At 39.9% G+C, this 17,076-nt stretch overlaps 1 protein-coding gene across 1 annotated transcript; it reads left to right on the forward strand.

Moving 5' to 3' along the window:
- Window positions 1-9,667: 9,667 nt before the first annotated feature.
- Window positions 9,668-10,591, forward strand: LOC147891999 (pterocarpan synthase 1-like). Its single transcript, XM_087388554.1, has 2 exons — window positions 9,668-9,756; window positions 9,962-10,591. The coding sequence occupies exon 2, from the start codon at window positions 10,004-10,006 to the stop codon at window positions 10,589-10,591; it is 588 nt and encodes a 195-aa protein (XP_087244680.1). The 5' UTR covers window positions 9,668-9,756; window positions 9,962-10,003.
- Window positions 10,592-17,076: the final 6,485 nt, after the last annotated feature.

Below are 17,076 nucleotides of genomic sequence, written 5' to 3' on the forward strand. Positions count from 1 at the left end.
GGATGGGGGCTCCACTTTGCACACAAGTCTGTTTCAACTACATTGAGGTGTGTGCAAAGTATTGCCACCATCGGATATGCTTTGCATGGTCGATCATGCATTATAAACCATTTTTTCCCTAGTGATATGGACATTCACAAAAAAACACGCCATTAGGTGTGTTATCTGACCAAGTACTTATTGGATGGGTGTGCTTCTTTGAGAACATTTCAATACCTCGGGGGGGTCACTCATCATATGTAACCCTATCACGTGAGTTCAACAAAAGGATATTTTTTATTTCTAAAATTTACAGAAATAAATATACATAAGGGACTATTTAAAATAGTTTTGGAAAAAATTTACAGATTTGTATAGAAAAGGGGTACACTTATTAATGAAAATTTTACACAGATAAGGGATTTTAGAAATATGCCTTGAACGCACGTGGTATAGAGGGTTTATACATAGTGACCCCCCCGAGTTCAATACCACCTAGATTGAGGTGTACGAAAAGTGTTGTGCCCATCGGATATCCTTTGCATGGTCGATCGAGCATTAAATACTATTTTTGCTCTAGTGTCATGCACATCCGTAAAAAAACATGCTGCTAGGTATGTTATCTGATCAAGCACTTATGGGATGGGCATGCCACTTTGCATGTAAGTTGATTCCACCTAGTTGAAGGTGTGTGCAAAGTATTGTGCCCATTGGATATGCTTTGCATTGTCGAACAAGCATTAAACACTGTTTTGGCCTTAGTGTCATGCACAATAGTCAAAAAACGCGGTCCTAGATGTGTTATTCGACTAAGTACTTATGGGATGGGCACGCCACTTTGCATGTAAGTCAATAATACCTAGGTTGAGATGTGTACAAAGTAGTGTGATGATCGCATATGCGTTGCATTGTCGATTAAGCATAAATCAGCGTTTTTGCCTTAGTGTCATGGACAACAACCAATAAAAAACATGGTCCTAGGTGTGATATTCTAAAAAGTACTTATTGGATGGGCGTTCCACTTTGCATGGAATACCATACCACCACTTTTGAGGCACGTGCAAAGTATTGTGCCCATCGAATATGCTTTACATGGTAGATTGAGTATTAAATACCGTTTTTGGCCTTGGTGTCATGTACAACGGTCAAAAAACATGATCGTAGGTGTATTTTTCGAACAAGTACTTATCGGATGGGGATGCCACTTTGCACACAGGTCAATACTACCTAGGTTGACAGATTCGACACTTTTTTACCTATCTTGTGTAACAATACAATATTAGTAAAAATTCAAAATTTTGTTCGAATTTTGTGCAAATTCTATACTAAGAAAAACTCTCAATCTGTTACAATTTTGTCAAAATATTCAATTTAGTTGTCTCAAATAGTTTTGTCCTTGTAATATTTTTATCCAAATAATGGAATTATGTATTCCAAAAATAAATTAAAAATTGCATTCCAAAAAAAACCTTCAAATCATTAATCTTCAAAACAATGCAATGATTAGAAGCATCCTTTCAAAGCATCTTTTTGGTCATGCATAAAAAGCATCGTGTATTTGAAGGCAAGCGTTCTAAACTTGCATTCCATGCAAGCACTACAACCAAGGCACACATACCAATAATGTAATAGATCCTAATCTTGAAGACATTTCATGTCTCTTTAATCACAAGGGTTGATGAAAATATATGTAATCCTCAAACCATGTCACAAGGAAATCATGAAGATACTATTTGGGTCTCTTAAGGCCAATGAAAGCCTTTATGCCAAGAAGGTGTCTTAGCCCCACCTAGCTCTTTGGGCTCTCTAAACCAATTTCACAAGACAGTTATAAAGATACTCTTTGACGTCTCTATGGACAAGAAGCTAACCTTTATGCCAATAAGTCCTCCTAGTTCAAGTTGAAACATTTCAAGTGTAAATGTTCAATAGAAAAGTTAAACCAAAACTTTTTAATTATGTAAAATTTTGACACTCTAACACAAGAAATGGATTTGTTCATATCACACCGATCATTTTGACTACAAACATAACCATGTAATTTGGAATCGTATTGACCAAGCTATGGCCAAAATAAGACTTGATGTCCAAGGCCCCCAAGCCTAGCCAAGGGCTGCGCTAGCGCAACCCCCGTGCATGGGGGCTTGGACAGCTAGTCTTATTTTGACCATAGCTTAGTCAATACGATTTCAAACATGGTTATGTTTTTACTAAAAACGATCGGTGTGATATGCACAAATTCCTTGCTTATGTTAGAGTGTCAAAATTTTACATAATTAAAAAGTTTTGGTTTAACTTTTCTATTCAACATTTACACTTGGAAGGTTTTAACTTGAACTAGGAGGCCAAGAGGCCTTATTGGCATAAAGGTTAGCTTCTTATCCATAGAAACCTCAAAGAGTATCTTATAATTGTCTTATGAAATGGTTTAGAGAGCCCAAAGAGCTAGGTGTTGGCATAAACGCTTTCATCGGTTTTAAGAGACCCAAATAGTATCTTCATGATTTTCTTGTGACATGGTTTGAGGATTACATATATTTTCATCAACCCTTGTGATTAAAGAGATATGAAAATTAGGATCTATTACATTATTGGTGTGTGTGCCTTGGTTGTAGTGCTTGCATGGAATGCAATTTTAGAATGCTTGCGTTCAAATACGCGATGCTTCTTATGCATGACCAAAAAGATGCTTTGAAAGCATGCTTCTAATCATTGCATTGTTTTGAAGATCAATGATTTGAAGGTTTTTTTTGGAATGCAATTTTTAATTTATTACCTTCAAATAAAAAATGCATCCTTCCAATCTTTGCATTAGTTTGAAGATGTGCATGCTTCCAATGAGTCAAATGCTTCCAGTCACCACATTGTTTTGGAGATTGATGCATGTTTAGAATCCTCTGAATATGCAACCACACAAGAATCTATCATTTGAAATCCTTACCCTCTTTTCTTGAGCTTTCACACTCCTCTAAATCCATGTCCTAGATCCTTGCCAACGAACCTTACTTCTCAAGTGATCATGGATCAAGGGTTGCTCAACATATGTGAATCTTATATCATATGAAGTTCCCCAACAGTTGTGCAATATAATGTTCTAAAAAATAACCCAAAAAATCAAGTCCCCTAAGCTCAGCCCAAGAAAAGCTCGCAAAAAAAAGAAAAAGCTTGCAAAAAATAACCACCCAAATGGCAAGAGCATATATTATAAGAGATAACCCTTAAATTGATACTTGATGTGAATTCTTATAGAGTCATTATAGATAGCAAAAGAAACTCATATGGAAAAATATCATTTAGTATAAGATTAGCTGTAGTTTACAAAATCTAAGATAACATAATGCTTAAATGATGTTTCATCATATATAAGAAGTGATAATTAATCCTTGACTATCTTATTTATTTTCTTATCACTACAAGACATGGGCCTCTTTCCGACGCTATCTATAGGAGCTTTGCAGGCGCAGGCACAAAGATGGTTTGGTACGGTTGGTGGGCGTGGACATATAAGTTACACACGAAAGCATCACAATCTTAGTTCTACTCTTGTTTTAAGCTAGCATGTAGAATACCTGTAAGACCTTGTGCCAATCATGAGACTTGAGTCCAAAAAGCTTATTGTCCTTTGTAAATGATTCCCTTAGGAAATGCATGTGTCCTGTGGGTGCCCAAGAAGTCATTGATGGACTGGTATCTAGCATGCCACATCATCAGTTGTGCAATGGACTTGCATCTGAACATGTGTTGTATCCTGGGGATGATGGAAAAATATCTCAATACCTTCATTGGGATCATCTCCCCCAACAAGTCCTATTTGTAGCACTGTGCTCCACACTCCAAGCAATTAATGCTCGAGGAAAACATTCCTCCATTGTCATCCCTGAGAAATATTTTCTTACCCACATATGTGGAAAGAAATTCAAGAGACGGACATTCGTTTTGCTGCAAAGCATGTCAAAACAATCCGTCTCGAGTGATAGAAATACATCATCAATTTCAAACCAGAGTACACAAGGAAACTCTTACAAGCAAACCCTTTTCACACGCAACTATTAAGCATCATAGATGTTTCTATTAATGTGAAGAAAACAGCACGTGCCATGGCAAATGGTCTCTTTGAAAAATGATCCTTGCTTGATAATCCATTGATATGTTGGAATTTGAATGGACCATGTTGCATCAACAAAGACGAGCTACCTCAATCAGTACAAAGCTTGCTTGCATTCAACATCAAGAATAATCCAAAAATCCAACGATACCTCACAATGTTTGAGATTCACCATCCAAAGCTTGGCATATGTATATTGTCAACTGAAGCTAGAGTAGAGATCATCTCAAGGCACTTGATCGATAGGCCCTTTGATCTCATGGCAACTGTTGAAACACATAATTACTACTCAATATTAGAAAACATAGTCCCCACATATACACACAATATGAGAAAAGAGATACACATGAAATGGTTTCAATTTTCTTGAGAGATTCAAGTATGGCAGTCGAAAGGCCCCCAACATTCTACAGAGATGGTAGAACTTGGTACATTGTGCCCTGATATCTCAATACAAATCGGCTCTTTCCATTCATGTTCCATTTCGAACATATATAGCACTTACGATGGGGATATCCAGCTTGCAAATTACCTAAAAATAAAGACTAGGATGCTCTTCTCATTGTACACTTTGCACAAGCCATTCATTGCTCATGTACTAGTTGAAACAAGCCGCCCAAATTGCAAATAGTACCCAGATAGCTTGTCTGTAAAGAGAGATAGATAACTTCAGAAAGACCAATACAAATGCAATAGAATAAGGAGGCTATAGAAATATTCTCAAATATAGGCTACCTGCAACCCTACCAGGATCGCCATCATGGAACCAATGGAACTTAAAAGACATGATTGCAATGGTTGACATGTGGGGATTACCGAAATTGTTTTTGATGCTAATGACCGATGAGGTCACATCAACACATTGGTCTGCAATTGATGAAATAGAGAAAATCATCCCCCCCATCAACCCAAACTTCACTTGAAGGGATTGGCTAGTTGAGAGCGCACTTCTCTTATACTGCAAGTTAAAGATGTTCTTGTGGAATTTTATCATTAATCCATCTACTATACTTAGTCAAGTCAAACATCATCTCATCCAGTACAAAATCCAAAATCGTGGATCCTTACATGCACACATCATGCTTTGGATTCACAATGATGACATCGGTAGAATATCCAATGAGATAGTGGCTCATATACTGAGAATGCCTCTATAAATGTGCATGGCACATATCATCTATTGTAATCCCGCTCACATTACTTCGTCAAAACAAAATAGATCCACATATGTAGAAAATCATGCACAGGGCAACCAGGTAAGGTCAAATTCAAGTACAGGTTTCCCTTCGACACAACCGAATCCCTTTCACTCGATTGATAAAAACACTCAATGGTGACTCTTCTATTGACCCGAGTTGAACACAAAAATGTTGTCCCATACCATTTAACTATGTTGCTACTATGGGGCGCACACGTTAACATCAACGCATCACAAACTCTAGCATCTCACACTAGCTTCTGAAGTACGACATGAAAAATAGACCAATGGGGTAGTTGAACCTCAGTGTTGATGATGCCAAAAGATTGGGCCTAAGTAACCTAGATACAATCAAGCTAAAGATCATTTCCTCCACTACTTTGACCAAGCCAACATCACCAATAGAGGCAGTCCGAAATTGCTTGCAGATATCCATCATCGAGCACAATGAGGTTGTATACTACATAGACTCCTCACCAACCAGTGGACACCGCACGGGTACACAGTGATGTGCATCCCATATATCTATATTGTGCATGGCCTGCCAACCTTGAACCTGTCACATTTTGTGCATACCATACAAATTACACCATGGAGAAGAGAGAGAGGGAAAGGGACAGACATTATATATATATAGGCATAGATGCTCTCCATAATTTTATTTACCAATCAACTAAATTGGTCTGCTTCACAAAATACCATCCAGGACATCATATGCAGGGTTTCTTATTCAACCTTCTCCTATGTCAAGTGCCCTTTAGGACTGAGGCTTCACTCATATCAAAGGAAAGCACATTACTGGATCATACTTTGATGATCTGGAAATGTATATCACCGAATTATACACCCATCACCCAATACTAGTAGAAGAGAGGATACAACAAATACTGAATATGGTTTTGCAAAAAAGTCCTTTGCTACTACAAGCAGATATTATGACATCACTAGAATTCAATGGTCAAAACGAAACAGAAATCTTGCATGATTGCACTGCATGATTGCACAATACTACTGGGACTACTTCATGAATTCAGGAAGATGGAGCATGCCAACTTACCTTAGAGCATGCCAACTCACCTGAAAACAAAATAGAAATCTTGCATGATTGCACAATACTACTGGGACTGCTTCATGAATTCAAGCAGATGGAGCATGCCAACTTACCTCAGAGCAAAGTGACATATACAATGAGATCATTTCTAAAGGAAAAGGACTCCATATCATTTGTGGCACACTCACATACCAGCTTGTAAAAAGTGACAAATCTGTAATATTGATTGCAACCATACGTGTTGCAGCAATGTGACTCAATTGCATAGCTATATCTATTCACTCCCAATTCAAGTTGACAAGCTACTCGCAACTATACCCCTCCTTCATTCCCAAAAAAGATGAACGACATCAAGCAATCGACCAAGATGATGTGATAATCATCAACAAAATATCCATGATGACAAATACAATGTTTGATCTCGTTATCAGGATAGCTAGGTGCAGTAACTTCGCAATCAATTCTCAACCCATTTGATAATAAACTCATGCTGCTACTCGGAGACCTTGTGAAGCTAATTTCATATATGCAATTGATGGCATTTGGCACCCATCTTCAATATTGGTGGTTTTTCATCCGAATTGTTATGATGCAAGATGGTGGTACGTGATCCAAGTTGCACCACGAAGTGAGCAAATTTTTGAAGATAGAGATGTGGATATGGAGATGCCACTACCAATGCCGAATGCAATTGATCCAGATGGATCTAGTGAAGAAGATGAAGATCACAATATGAGCCAAGAGAAAGATGCCAACAATGACATCGTATGGGAGGAAGATGGAGATCACGATATTGAGGGAGAACATGACGATCATTAAGAATCACCACACTTTATTGAAGAAGATGATCAAGTACTCTTAGGTGAATGTACGATGATGATATAGAAGATCAACTCGGTATAGAGTTAGAGATAGACTTGTTTGGCACGTTAGACTTGGCTCGCGGTTGATGTAAACGCTCTTCATTGATTTTTTTCATCTCAAACTTGGACATGAATATATGAGCTTCAAAGGCTTGATGTACATGCTCTTGTACTTTTATTCTCTCAAAGGATCAAACATGTATGAAAAGGAAAAAAAAATTATCATTGGGAAAAACTATCTTTTAAGGTCGGTATGAGATACAAAAAGAAGCTCAAGAGTTGCTAGACACAAAAGAAAATGGAATTTCTGGCTATTGTATCAAGCTTCTACATTATGGCTTCAACATCTCATTAGATCGGCGTACAAGTCTGGATCGTAACATGAGATCAGCTATATTGAATAAATTTATGGATGACTACGGGTATCAACACACCAGACAAAACACTCCACTAACAATAGAAAGGATAATAGTAAACTTAGCTCTAGATGTTGCGGCTGAGCAACACAGACAAGGCTTTAACCCTGTTCGCAAAACCAAATGAAGGTAAAAATCCGGATAGTATGTGGATGCATTCTATACCTATTTTATAATTATCCAAATTTATATGTTTAAAAGTTGAATGACAAATACCTAAACATAATGATATATTAATTGCATATTTGCCAATCCAAAAAGTAGATCCATTAAGAATCAAAGACACCGATGGCCGTCCAACAAAGTGCCAAGAAAAAGGAAAGATATTCATGTGATCTATTCCATAACATGCATCAAAGATGTGGAAAAATGCATTGGTCATACCAACAATCTAGTAAGGCATATAGAAAGCCACAAATAATACCCTCCTTATAAGATGGAATCCGATATTGAAATTTTAGTCCTTTTGAGAAAAAATTTATTGTAGATATATTGGCCAAATCAAGTAATATAGACAAGGCAATTACACTAGAAGAAACATACATATAATGATTTCATACAATAGGAGAACAAGGATACAACAACCTCAAAGGTAGGCCCTCCATATCAAAAGAAATACTACTATTTGAAAAGCCACAATCTCATATAAATTAATTAGTGTAAATAAAAACCACAACAGTATCATGCTAGCAATATTTCTCAACGATTCTCCTGTTTTAAATTTATTTTACAAGAAATTGCTCTTTGATAATTAGAAGATCTTGAATATCTTGGGAAACATCAGTATCTAAATTTCATTATCTTAGATCTAGTCATGGATCATTTAACTCGAGTAATCATAAATATTTGTTTCCTCTTGTTAGCTTGAGCATATCACAGGAATTAATATGATTGGGGGATCTACCGTCTGTAATATGAAAATCCAACCAAAATAGAGGCCAATCATATTATGAGAGTACTAACGATTTAAACATGTTCTTGTGGTTCATGGAATGATACACAAAGACCACGAATCTCAGGTTTATCAATGTTGGCATGCCATGTTCAACAAACACAATGCAAAGGAACATAAGACTAATATTTTATGTACGCTCTAAGTATTATGACTTTTTGTTCAAAAGCAATGACATCATATATAAATCGAATTCCCTACTTTATATTTCTTTCATGTGTCCTCATTGCCTTGTGAGTAGCATTATCTATAGAAGGAGCACAATACCAAACAATCAAAGGTAACAAACATGAGCAGAAAACATAGGTGAAAGCAGAAATGAAAGGAAACAAGTCTAACGAGAAATATATATATTAATTGCACGAGTATTGATGATTTCAAATTTCTATTTAGCAACATAAATCATGTTAGGTGCAAATCTGGTCATGCGTTACTAGTCAATTGGCTTAGACATCAATCTCTGTACATCTATGGGAGTATTGAAGATGAAGGGAAAAAATTTGGTCTTAATACTGGCATTTATACCACTGGTCCACAATGTTCAGAGAAAACCTGCAAACTATATACAATGAACTTGCAACATTTTCATTTTCACCTGTAAAAATTATTTTCTCAATTTTATAAAAGGCAGTTAAGTTATATTTTAGCTAAAAACTTGGCAAATTCCTAGGAAAAACCTTCAACATTTGAACCCCAAGCTTTGTGATTTGTTGAGAAAAATGTTTTTCAGTGAACACTGAACACTCACACTGGAGCCTGCCCTCATGCACATGGTCAGCTGTAATAAATCGTTGAAGCGATAACGAAGCAAGGGGTGGGTCGAGCTCGAGCACTTGCCCTGAGGACCTGGTGGAAGCGGGTCTGCATCCTGGACTCATCCATGGCAATCGCACCCATTGAGCATTAATCTGGTTGAGTATAACGCTGTACTGGTAACTGGCTCAGGCTTGTCGCTTCGTAATTTATAAACGTCTCCAATATATGTGCACCGTCCTGTACCTTTATCGCGGGCACATATTGCGTGAGAGGCGCGTACGAAGCTCGAACTATATTGGATTCATTGCTGTGCGCATGGCGTGGGATCCCGCGAGTCCCGACTCTCGCAGAAACCTATATCATAACATTCCAGTTGGCAGTAACGAGTCATCCCTCTCTCTCATCAGCTTTCGTTTTTGTTGCGGTCGGATCCACGGTGCGTAATGCTTTGACAATTCAATTACGCTTCATAGAATCTGGATTGTTAGAATTCATAGAATCTGGATTGTTAGAACCTCCTGGCGTTGCATGTTCTCAGCTATGGCGTCTATACTGTGAAATGCGGTGCACTATCTGTGCACGGTGATCAGAATTTCTGGCAATTTTTCCAACCTATTGGTTTTTGTCTGGCTGTGCTGCAGAATACCGCGGGAGCATTTAGATAACCTCATCAGAAAAAAACCATGGCGATCGACGAGTCGTCTCTAAATAAGCACTATATTGCCCGTTCTCTGATCTTTACATCAATTTTGATGCTCTCCATTGTGGGCGCGGATCCCCGTCCCCAAAGTCCACCCACCTACTTAGAGTTGAGCTATTACATGCACTGGTTTGTGGGCTATAATATCATTCCCTTAGTGCCAGCCTACGACACCAACGCTACCATCGGCTTCGGTTTGGTAATCGCGATGGATCTGCCTCTGACCCTTACATCGGATCCTAACTCAACATTGTTGGGCGCCGAGAGGTGTTTGGCGTCGATTCTCCACGACAGTCCGGGTTATGTAGGAAATCTCCATCTCTGCACTGTCACTTACAACTACGGTGGCTATAAGGGCGCGTATTCGTTACATGGAGAAGTGAACATCGATCAACTGAGCAGGTGGGAGTTGGGAGTAACGGGAGGCACGGGAGATTTCCGAGGAGTCAAGGGTTATGCTGTTGGATCAATTCTTCCGACCAATAGCACAACGCATATTGCGTACCATTACTCTACACATCTCTATTTCCCAGATCCACCCATGAATGGGAGGCCACTCCCGACCTCATGAGAGAATGAGAGCTCGTGACTCGTCTACCTGCATATTGAAATCGTCCATTCGGGCGTCAAAAAAAGGTCGCCTGTTATTTATTGCCCGTCGTATCGCGCATGTGTTTCTCTCGTTAAGATGCGCGTGAAGCGACAAGTTACAATTACTTTCCCTGATTCAAGCTGCCATCCGGAGTCTATTCTATTTCTGTTTGCCATGTAGCTCGATCTGTACTACATTACCATCTCCACCGGATCGGTATCCTCTGCAAATACCGTAAAAATTAGCATGCAGCATCACAGCTAGCATGATGTCGTTGCCAAAATGTGGTAAATGTTCCGAAAGCCTCTTCTCAAGGTACGTTCATTCTGGAAAAACTCTACTCCTTGTAATGCGTCCGTTTCCTTCAATAAACTAACTGGCTCCCTCTCTCTTTCCTTTGCTTCCCTTGCTCTCTGTTTACTCTCCTCTGCCCTCTCAAAGATCCTTGTTTTGGCACGCCAAGCCCTTTCTTGAGCATAGCGATCATAATTCTGACGTGGATGCTGTTGAGATACGTTATGCAATGCATTCGCACCAATGTAGTGAAGCTCTGCGTCAATGTTTGGTTGCTCTTTCAGTTTGTATTGGCCTTCCGATCTGACGCTCATTCGACTCAGCTTCTAATTTGCTGTGTGTAGTCTCTTGATTGGTTTGCTCCCGATATTATAATTGTTGCTTGTAACTCAACTCTACTACGTAGAAACTTGTCGTTCTTTATGCATTACAAGGTGAAGCTATAGCTATTATCAAAGAAGGTACAACAAAACGCACACATTTCAAAGGAACCCAAACAAATGCATTATGATCAACGCCTATAAAACACTGCAACATCCGATCGGAGACTTCGAAAATAATTACAAAAGCAAGAGGACAAAAACAAATCGTGTAGTATTGATTTTAATTCTCTTATAACACGCTTGTCCTTTAGAGACCGACCAGACTTGGCACCCGGAAGTGTTACGATTGCCCCTGTCGAGGTGACCAATGCTCATTTTTCACAGCTTGCTCGTATAGCTCTGGAAGGGCGACTCAACAAATTAGGACACAATGACAATATCAGGTGTCAAATTTCGGTCCACTCGATCTAACACAGCCCGCGATGGATTGTACAAAATGTGAGTCTATTTGAGCACAGCATCACGGATGTAAGAGGAAGATGTATACCAAAGCCGGGGCTAGAGTCGTGTAGAGCAACTATACACGAGCGAGAATGTTGCAGTTTCGAACTAGTTTCTTCCTTGTTTTACCACGGGACGAGGTCCAGTACGGATTTCTCCCTAGAGGGTTTGTCGTATTCTCTTTAGAGGCTTTTCCCAAGGATGCTAGAAGTGTTCAGTCTGAGGCCATGGAATCGAGACACCTTTAACTCCTCATTTGCTAGATTCACAAATTGGGTCAACCCAAGCCTGTATGAGGATCCGTGCTAATTGAAGTGTATGGAATCACTCCTCTCCTCATGGTCTTGAGTGCCATCCGCTAGCCCAATATCACTAATGTAAGAGGGGAGGTTTGCAGAGCAGCTATACACGAGCAAGAATGTTGCAACCATGGGCAGAGTGCGGTGACAGAGTGTAGTGAAAGAGAAAATGGATCAGTGGAGGATTGACACATTGATCTATGGGGAGAAATGAAACGGTAATGTTTGCGCACAAGACATACATCCAATGGCCTTTATAAACATCCAATGGATAAAAATTCTTCTATCATCCTAGCACCATTAAGTGAAACCTCTTGTTAATAGAGAAAAAGATATGCATAGAGCATCATCTAAGAGGGCATTTTCCCTAGAGAACTAAGAAATAGGTAGAAGTTATGAGAGTTGGCAATGTTTAATGTCTAAAGTTTCACACTCCTTGCAACAGCACTCGTCGCACTTTGTTGCAACAGATTGGCTCGCATCCCTCCAAATCCTCTCTCTCCCTATTTTCAAGCCTAATTTCACCAAAATCCTTCACGTCTTCCATGAACTTATAGCTGATGAAAAAGGCGAGTCTCATGGATAAATTCTATTATTTACATCCTTCGGAAATAGAGATTCAAAGTCCTTAACATGGGAATGCTCTCTTGTATTAAAAAACCATAAGTTACGATTTAGAAGTCCAATGAGAATGGTACAAAAGACAAAGATTTGTGTAAAGCATTCCTATGGCAAAAGTTAGATTTGCAATGAGTTTTGAAAATTCACATTAATTGTAACTTCATTAACATAATGGATTCATAATATCTTAATTCAAATAATTAAGGTATATTAAGTCCCCCTGGAGTACAACCCTATGTCCTACTAAAGTATAGTCATTGCCCTCACATCCTCCTTGGCAACTACACCGACTTCTCTGCTATCCTTCGCTTCTCCACGCCAGCTGCTGTGGTTATACCTCAATGTGGTTACTTTGATTATTTCTTCTCCTCCTCATCCTCACCTCAACTCTACCATTTTTGTCACCACCAATTGTTGGTATGGGTTCTCCATCGCCCTCACTCCTCCCCTCCCTGCCTCCACCACACCTTTGCTACCACTTACCTTCGTTGTTGCCATCCACCCTTTCGCCTCCCTGCTTGAAAACAAGTTGTGGTCAGTTGTACTGTGATCGAAGTCATGCATGAGCATAAGCATGAGCTCATGCTTATGCTCATGCATGAGCATGAGCTTATGCGAAATAGAGAAGGGGGAAATAGAGAAGGGGAACGAGAATGAGCTTATGCTTCTCTCATTCTCTATTTCCGCATAAGCTCATGCTTATGAGCTTATGCGGAAATAGAGAATGAGCTTACGCGGAAATAGAGAATGAGAGAAGCATAAGCATAAGCTTATGCTTCTCTCATTCTCTATTTCTGCATAAGCTCATGCTTATGCATGAGCTTATGCTTCTCTCATTCTCTATTTCTGCATAAGCTCATGCATGAGCATAAGCATGAGCTTATGCGAATGAGAGAAGGGGGAAATAGAGAAGGGGGAACAAGGTGAGGGGGAATGAGGGAAGCATAAGCATGAGCTTATGCAGAAATAGAGAATGAGCTTATGCGGAAATAGAGAATGAGAGAAGCATAAGCTTCTCTCATTCTCTATTTCCGCATAAGCTTACGTTGAAATAGAGAAATAAAGAAGGGGGAAACTTAAGCATAAGCTCATGCTCATGCATGAGCATAAGCATGAGCTTATGCTTATGCTTAAGCATTAGCATAAGCATAAGCTCATGCTTATGCTCATGCATGAGCATGAGCTTATGCGAATGAGAGAAGGGGAAAAAAGAGAAGGGGAAAAAAGAGAAGGGGGAATGAGAGAAGCATAAGCATAAGAGAATAAGAGGGAAAGAAAAGAGAGAAGGGAAAAGAGATGAGGGGGAAATAGAGAAGGGGGAAAGAGAGAATAAGAGAAGAGGGAAAAAAGAGAAGGGGGAAAAAGGAGAAGGGGGAAAAAAGAGAATAAGAGAAGGGGGAAGAAGGAAAGAGTGGGAGGGGAAGAGAGGGTTCCTATGCCCATCATTGCAGCTAGCGCTTAAGGCGCTAGCTGCAGGCCAATGCAAATAACAAAAATAATAAATGGAAAAAAGAGAAAGCACTTATCTGAAATAGTATGTCCCACTCGGTATAGTGGACTGGCCCTACAAAAGAGAGAAAACAACCCATTTTTTCAAATAAGATGTTAGTGGAAGGAGGAGATTACAAAAGCAACTTCTTGAAGGGAGGAGATTGAGGAGACAAGGAAAGGAGAAGATTGAGGAGACAAGGAGAAAGAGAAGGAAGAGAATTACAGAAAAAAGAGGTGAGTTTTCTTTCTTTCTTGAAATCTCGTTTTTTGTTTCAATCCTTTCAAAACAAGCATGAAAACTAGTTTACAGGTTTAGCAATACAAGAAGAAACACTCACAAAACTAAAGCTAACAAACAAACAACCTACATTGTTGAAACAAACTCACCTCTTGATGAACTTCCTTTCAAGAAACCAAAAAGGGAAAAGGATAGAGAGGGAGTACAAGAGGTAGGAGAAGGGTGAGGAGTGGAAAATAGAGTGGGAGGTTGCTTGGAATAGGTGGGAGGTCGTCGAAAATAGGTGGGAGGAGATTTTGGGTTGCTTACTTGAGAGATTAGGGAATAGTATGAACAAAACGCCACGTGTTTAGCGTTTCGGGTTTTAACCCATAGCATCGCTCTATAGCGACACTTATTCATCGCTATATAGCGACGTTTTTAATTAAAAACGTCAATATACAGCGACGGAACAGAGGAAAGCGTCGCTATATAGCGACGCTTACTGTCACTTTTTTGATGTGGCATCAAGAGAAGCTCAAACATGCTATTTTATAGCTGTTAATATGTCCTCTTCATGCTTATGTTATGATTTTATAAGTGTAGATGGAAGGGATGAGTGGAAGCTCGTCCGATGATGCGCCAACGCCCAGGAGCACGAAGTGGCTTACGGAGAGGTTATACTATCATTGCACTCATTGCACGCGAGAAGTACGATATCAAGGTCGTATTATCATGCGCCACTTGCGGATGTATGGGGAGGAGCTGGGACCAGTACCCCCTGTTGGTGTTGCACATGTTGATGGATCATCGGTAAGTCAAAGCTATTTAAGTTCGAAATCTTATTATATACCAGGAAATAGAAGATCTTATATTTACACAAAATCTTAAAACAGGATGAGGAGGGTGACGAGGGTACACATATACCTTCTCACTTTCAGCAAAACTATAGTCTCTTGGATGACGACGAGGGTAAGGTCAACATGTTGGATTGATCCATTTCTAGGGGCACTACATCCCACGTACACATGATGTCAGAGTCTGAGGTCAAAATGCAAGAGTTGCAATCAACACAATTGTACGAGGGTGCTAGGATGTCTAAACTACGTGCTTGTCTCTCAATCTTGAATCTACAAGTACAATATGGGTGGTCAGATACAAGTGTCTCGGCCTTAATGAGGTTAGCCCTTGCATTAATTTGACTCATTATTTGGATATTGTTTGTTTTGAGAATCATCATTTGGATAGTATCTTTGTCATAGGTTGCTCCAGAAGATGTTGCCTGCACTAAACACCATGCTCGCATCAAGAGATGAAGCGAAAAAGATGCTAACAACGGTGGGTATGGATTATGATACCATCCATGCTTGCCGTAATGATTGTATTCTCTTTCGTCATAAGCATGGAGATTTGGCTAGTTGTCCAAAGTGTGGGGAACAATGATATAGAGATGACTTGCAGGGTGAGCGGATACCGGTAAAGGTCTTAAGACACTTTCCCATCATTGCAAGAATACAACACATGTTTCGATGCAAATCCATAGCGGAGTTGATGACATGGCATGCATCTCATCGGTCCACTGATCACACATTGAGGATTCCCGTAGATTGTGCAGCTTGGAAGCACATAGATAATCAGTGGCCAGACTTTGCGAGGGAGCCACGCAACTTACATATTGGGCTAGCCATGGACGGCGTGAATCCTTTTGGGTTACGCTTGACATCTTGGTCGACATGGCCCATAGTCGTGGTGAATTACAATATCCCACCATGGCTAACAATAAAAAAGGGACACCTCATGCTTGCACTACTTGTGCTAGGAAAGTACAAGGCAAAAAACATGGACATGTACATGGCACCTTTGATAGAGGAGTTACAGATATTATGGAGAGGAGTGCAGGTCTTTGATATTTCCAGAGCTCCTAGACATACCAATGATATTTTGGTCAGGGGTATCTTGATGTGGACCATGCATGACTACCCAGGATATGGAGAGTGCGGAGGTACGTGGTTGTGTCTTTACATGTACAATGAGGGATTATGCCTTTTTTACTCTCTTTTGCACGCATGTCTTGTATTAACACATTCATGCACGCGTGCAGGACTTGTTACAAGTGGGTACCATGCTTGTCCTGTTTGTGGACTGGCTCTGAAATCGCTTGCACGCTACTCCAAACATATGAGGAAAAATGTTTATGAAGGTCATGCTCGATACCTTCCGCTCCACCATCTCACACGTGGAGGTCAGCTTGATCCACCACCATCATATTTGAAGGAAAGTGATTGGATTCAAGCTTGGAGGGCGAATGGAGAGGAACCTCCTCCTGGTATGAAGAGGCTATCGATCTTTCACGAGCTTCCTTATTGGGGTCAATTACAAATCAATCATCTCTTGGATCCCATGCATATCTTTAAGAATGTGGGGGCTACTATTTGGGCACACTTGGTTGGTTCCAAGGACTCGAGAGGAGTGCGAGAAGACTTGCATGCTATGAATAGGATGTCTCGTTTGTGGCCCCAAGTGCATGCTTTGGGAAAAGTTGTCCTCCCGAAAGCAACATGGATCCTCTCTACGAGGGAGGAGGCAATGGTCAAGGCAGACATTGCCTCTTTTCAAACACCAATAGGGTACATGCGTTGCTTGAAAGGAGCATTTTTAAAGGACAATAAGCTTAGTGGCCTCAAGTCCCATGATTGGAACAAGGTCTTACAGGTATTC

The sequence above is a fragment of the Dipteris shenzhenensis genome, chromosome 17, assembly GCF_047967505.1.
Source record: "Dipteris shenzhenensis isolate YYH24624 ecotype China chromosome 17, Dip_SZ_1.0, whole genome shotgun sequence".
Lineage (NCBI taxonomy): Eukaryota > Viridiplantae > Streptophyta > Polypodiopsida > Gleicheniales > Dipteridaceae > Dipteris > Dipteris shenzhenensis.

Excerpts from the sequence above, each read along its gene's own strand:
- LOC147891999 (XM_087388554.1), top strand. The coding sequence starts at position 10,004 with ATGGCGATCGACGAGTCGTCTCTAAATAAGCACTATATTGCCCGTTCT.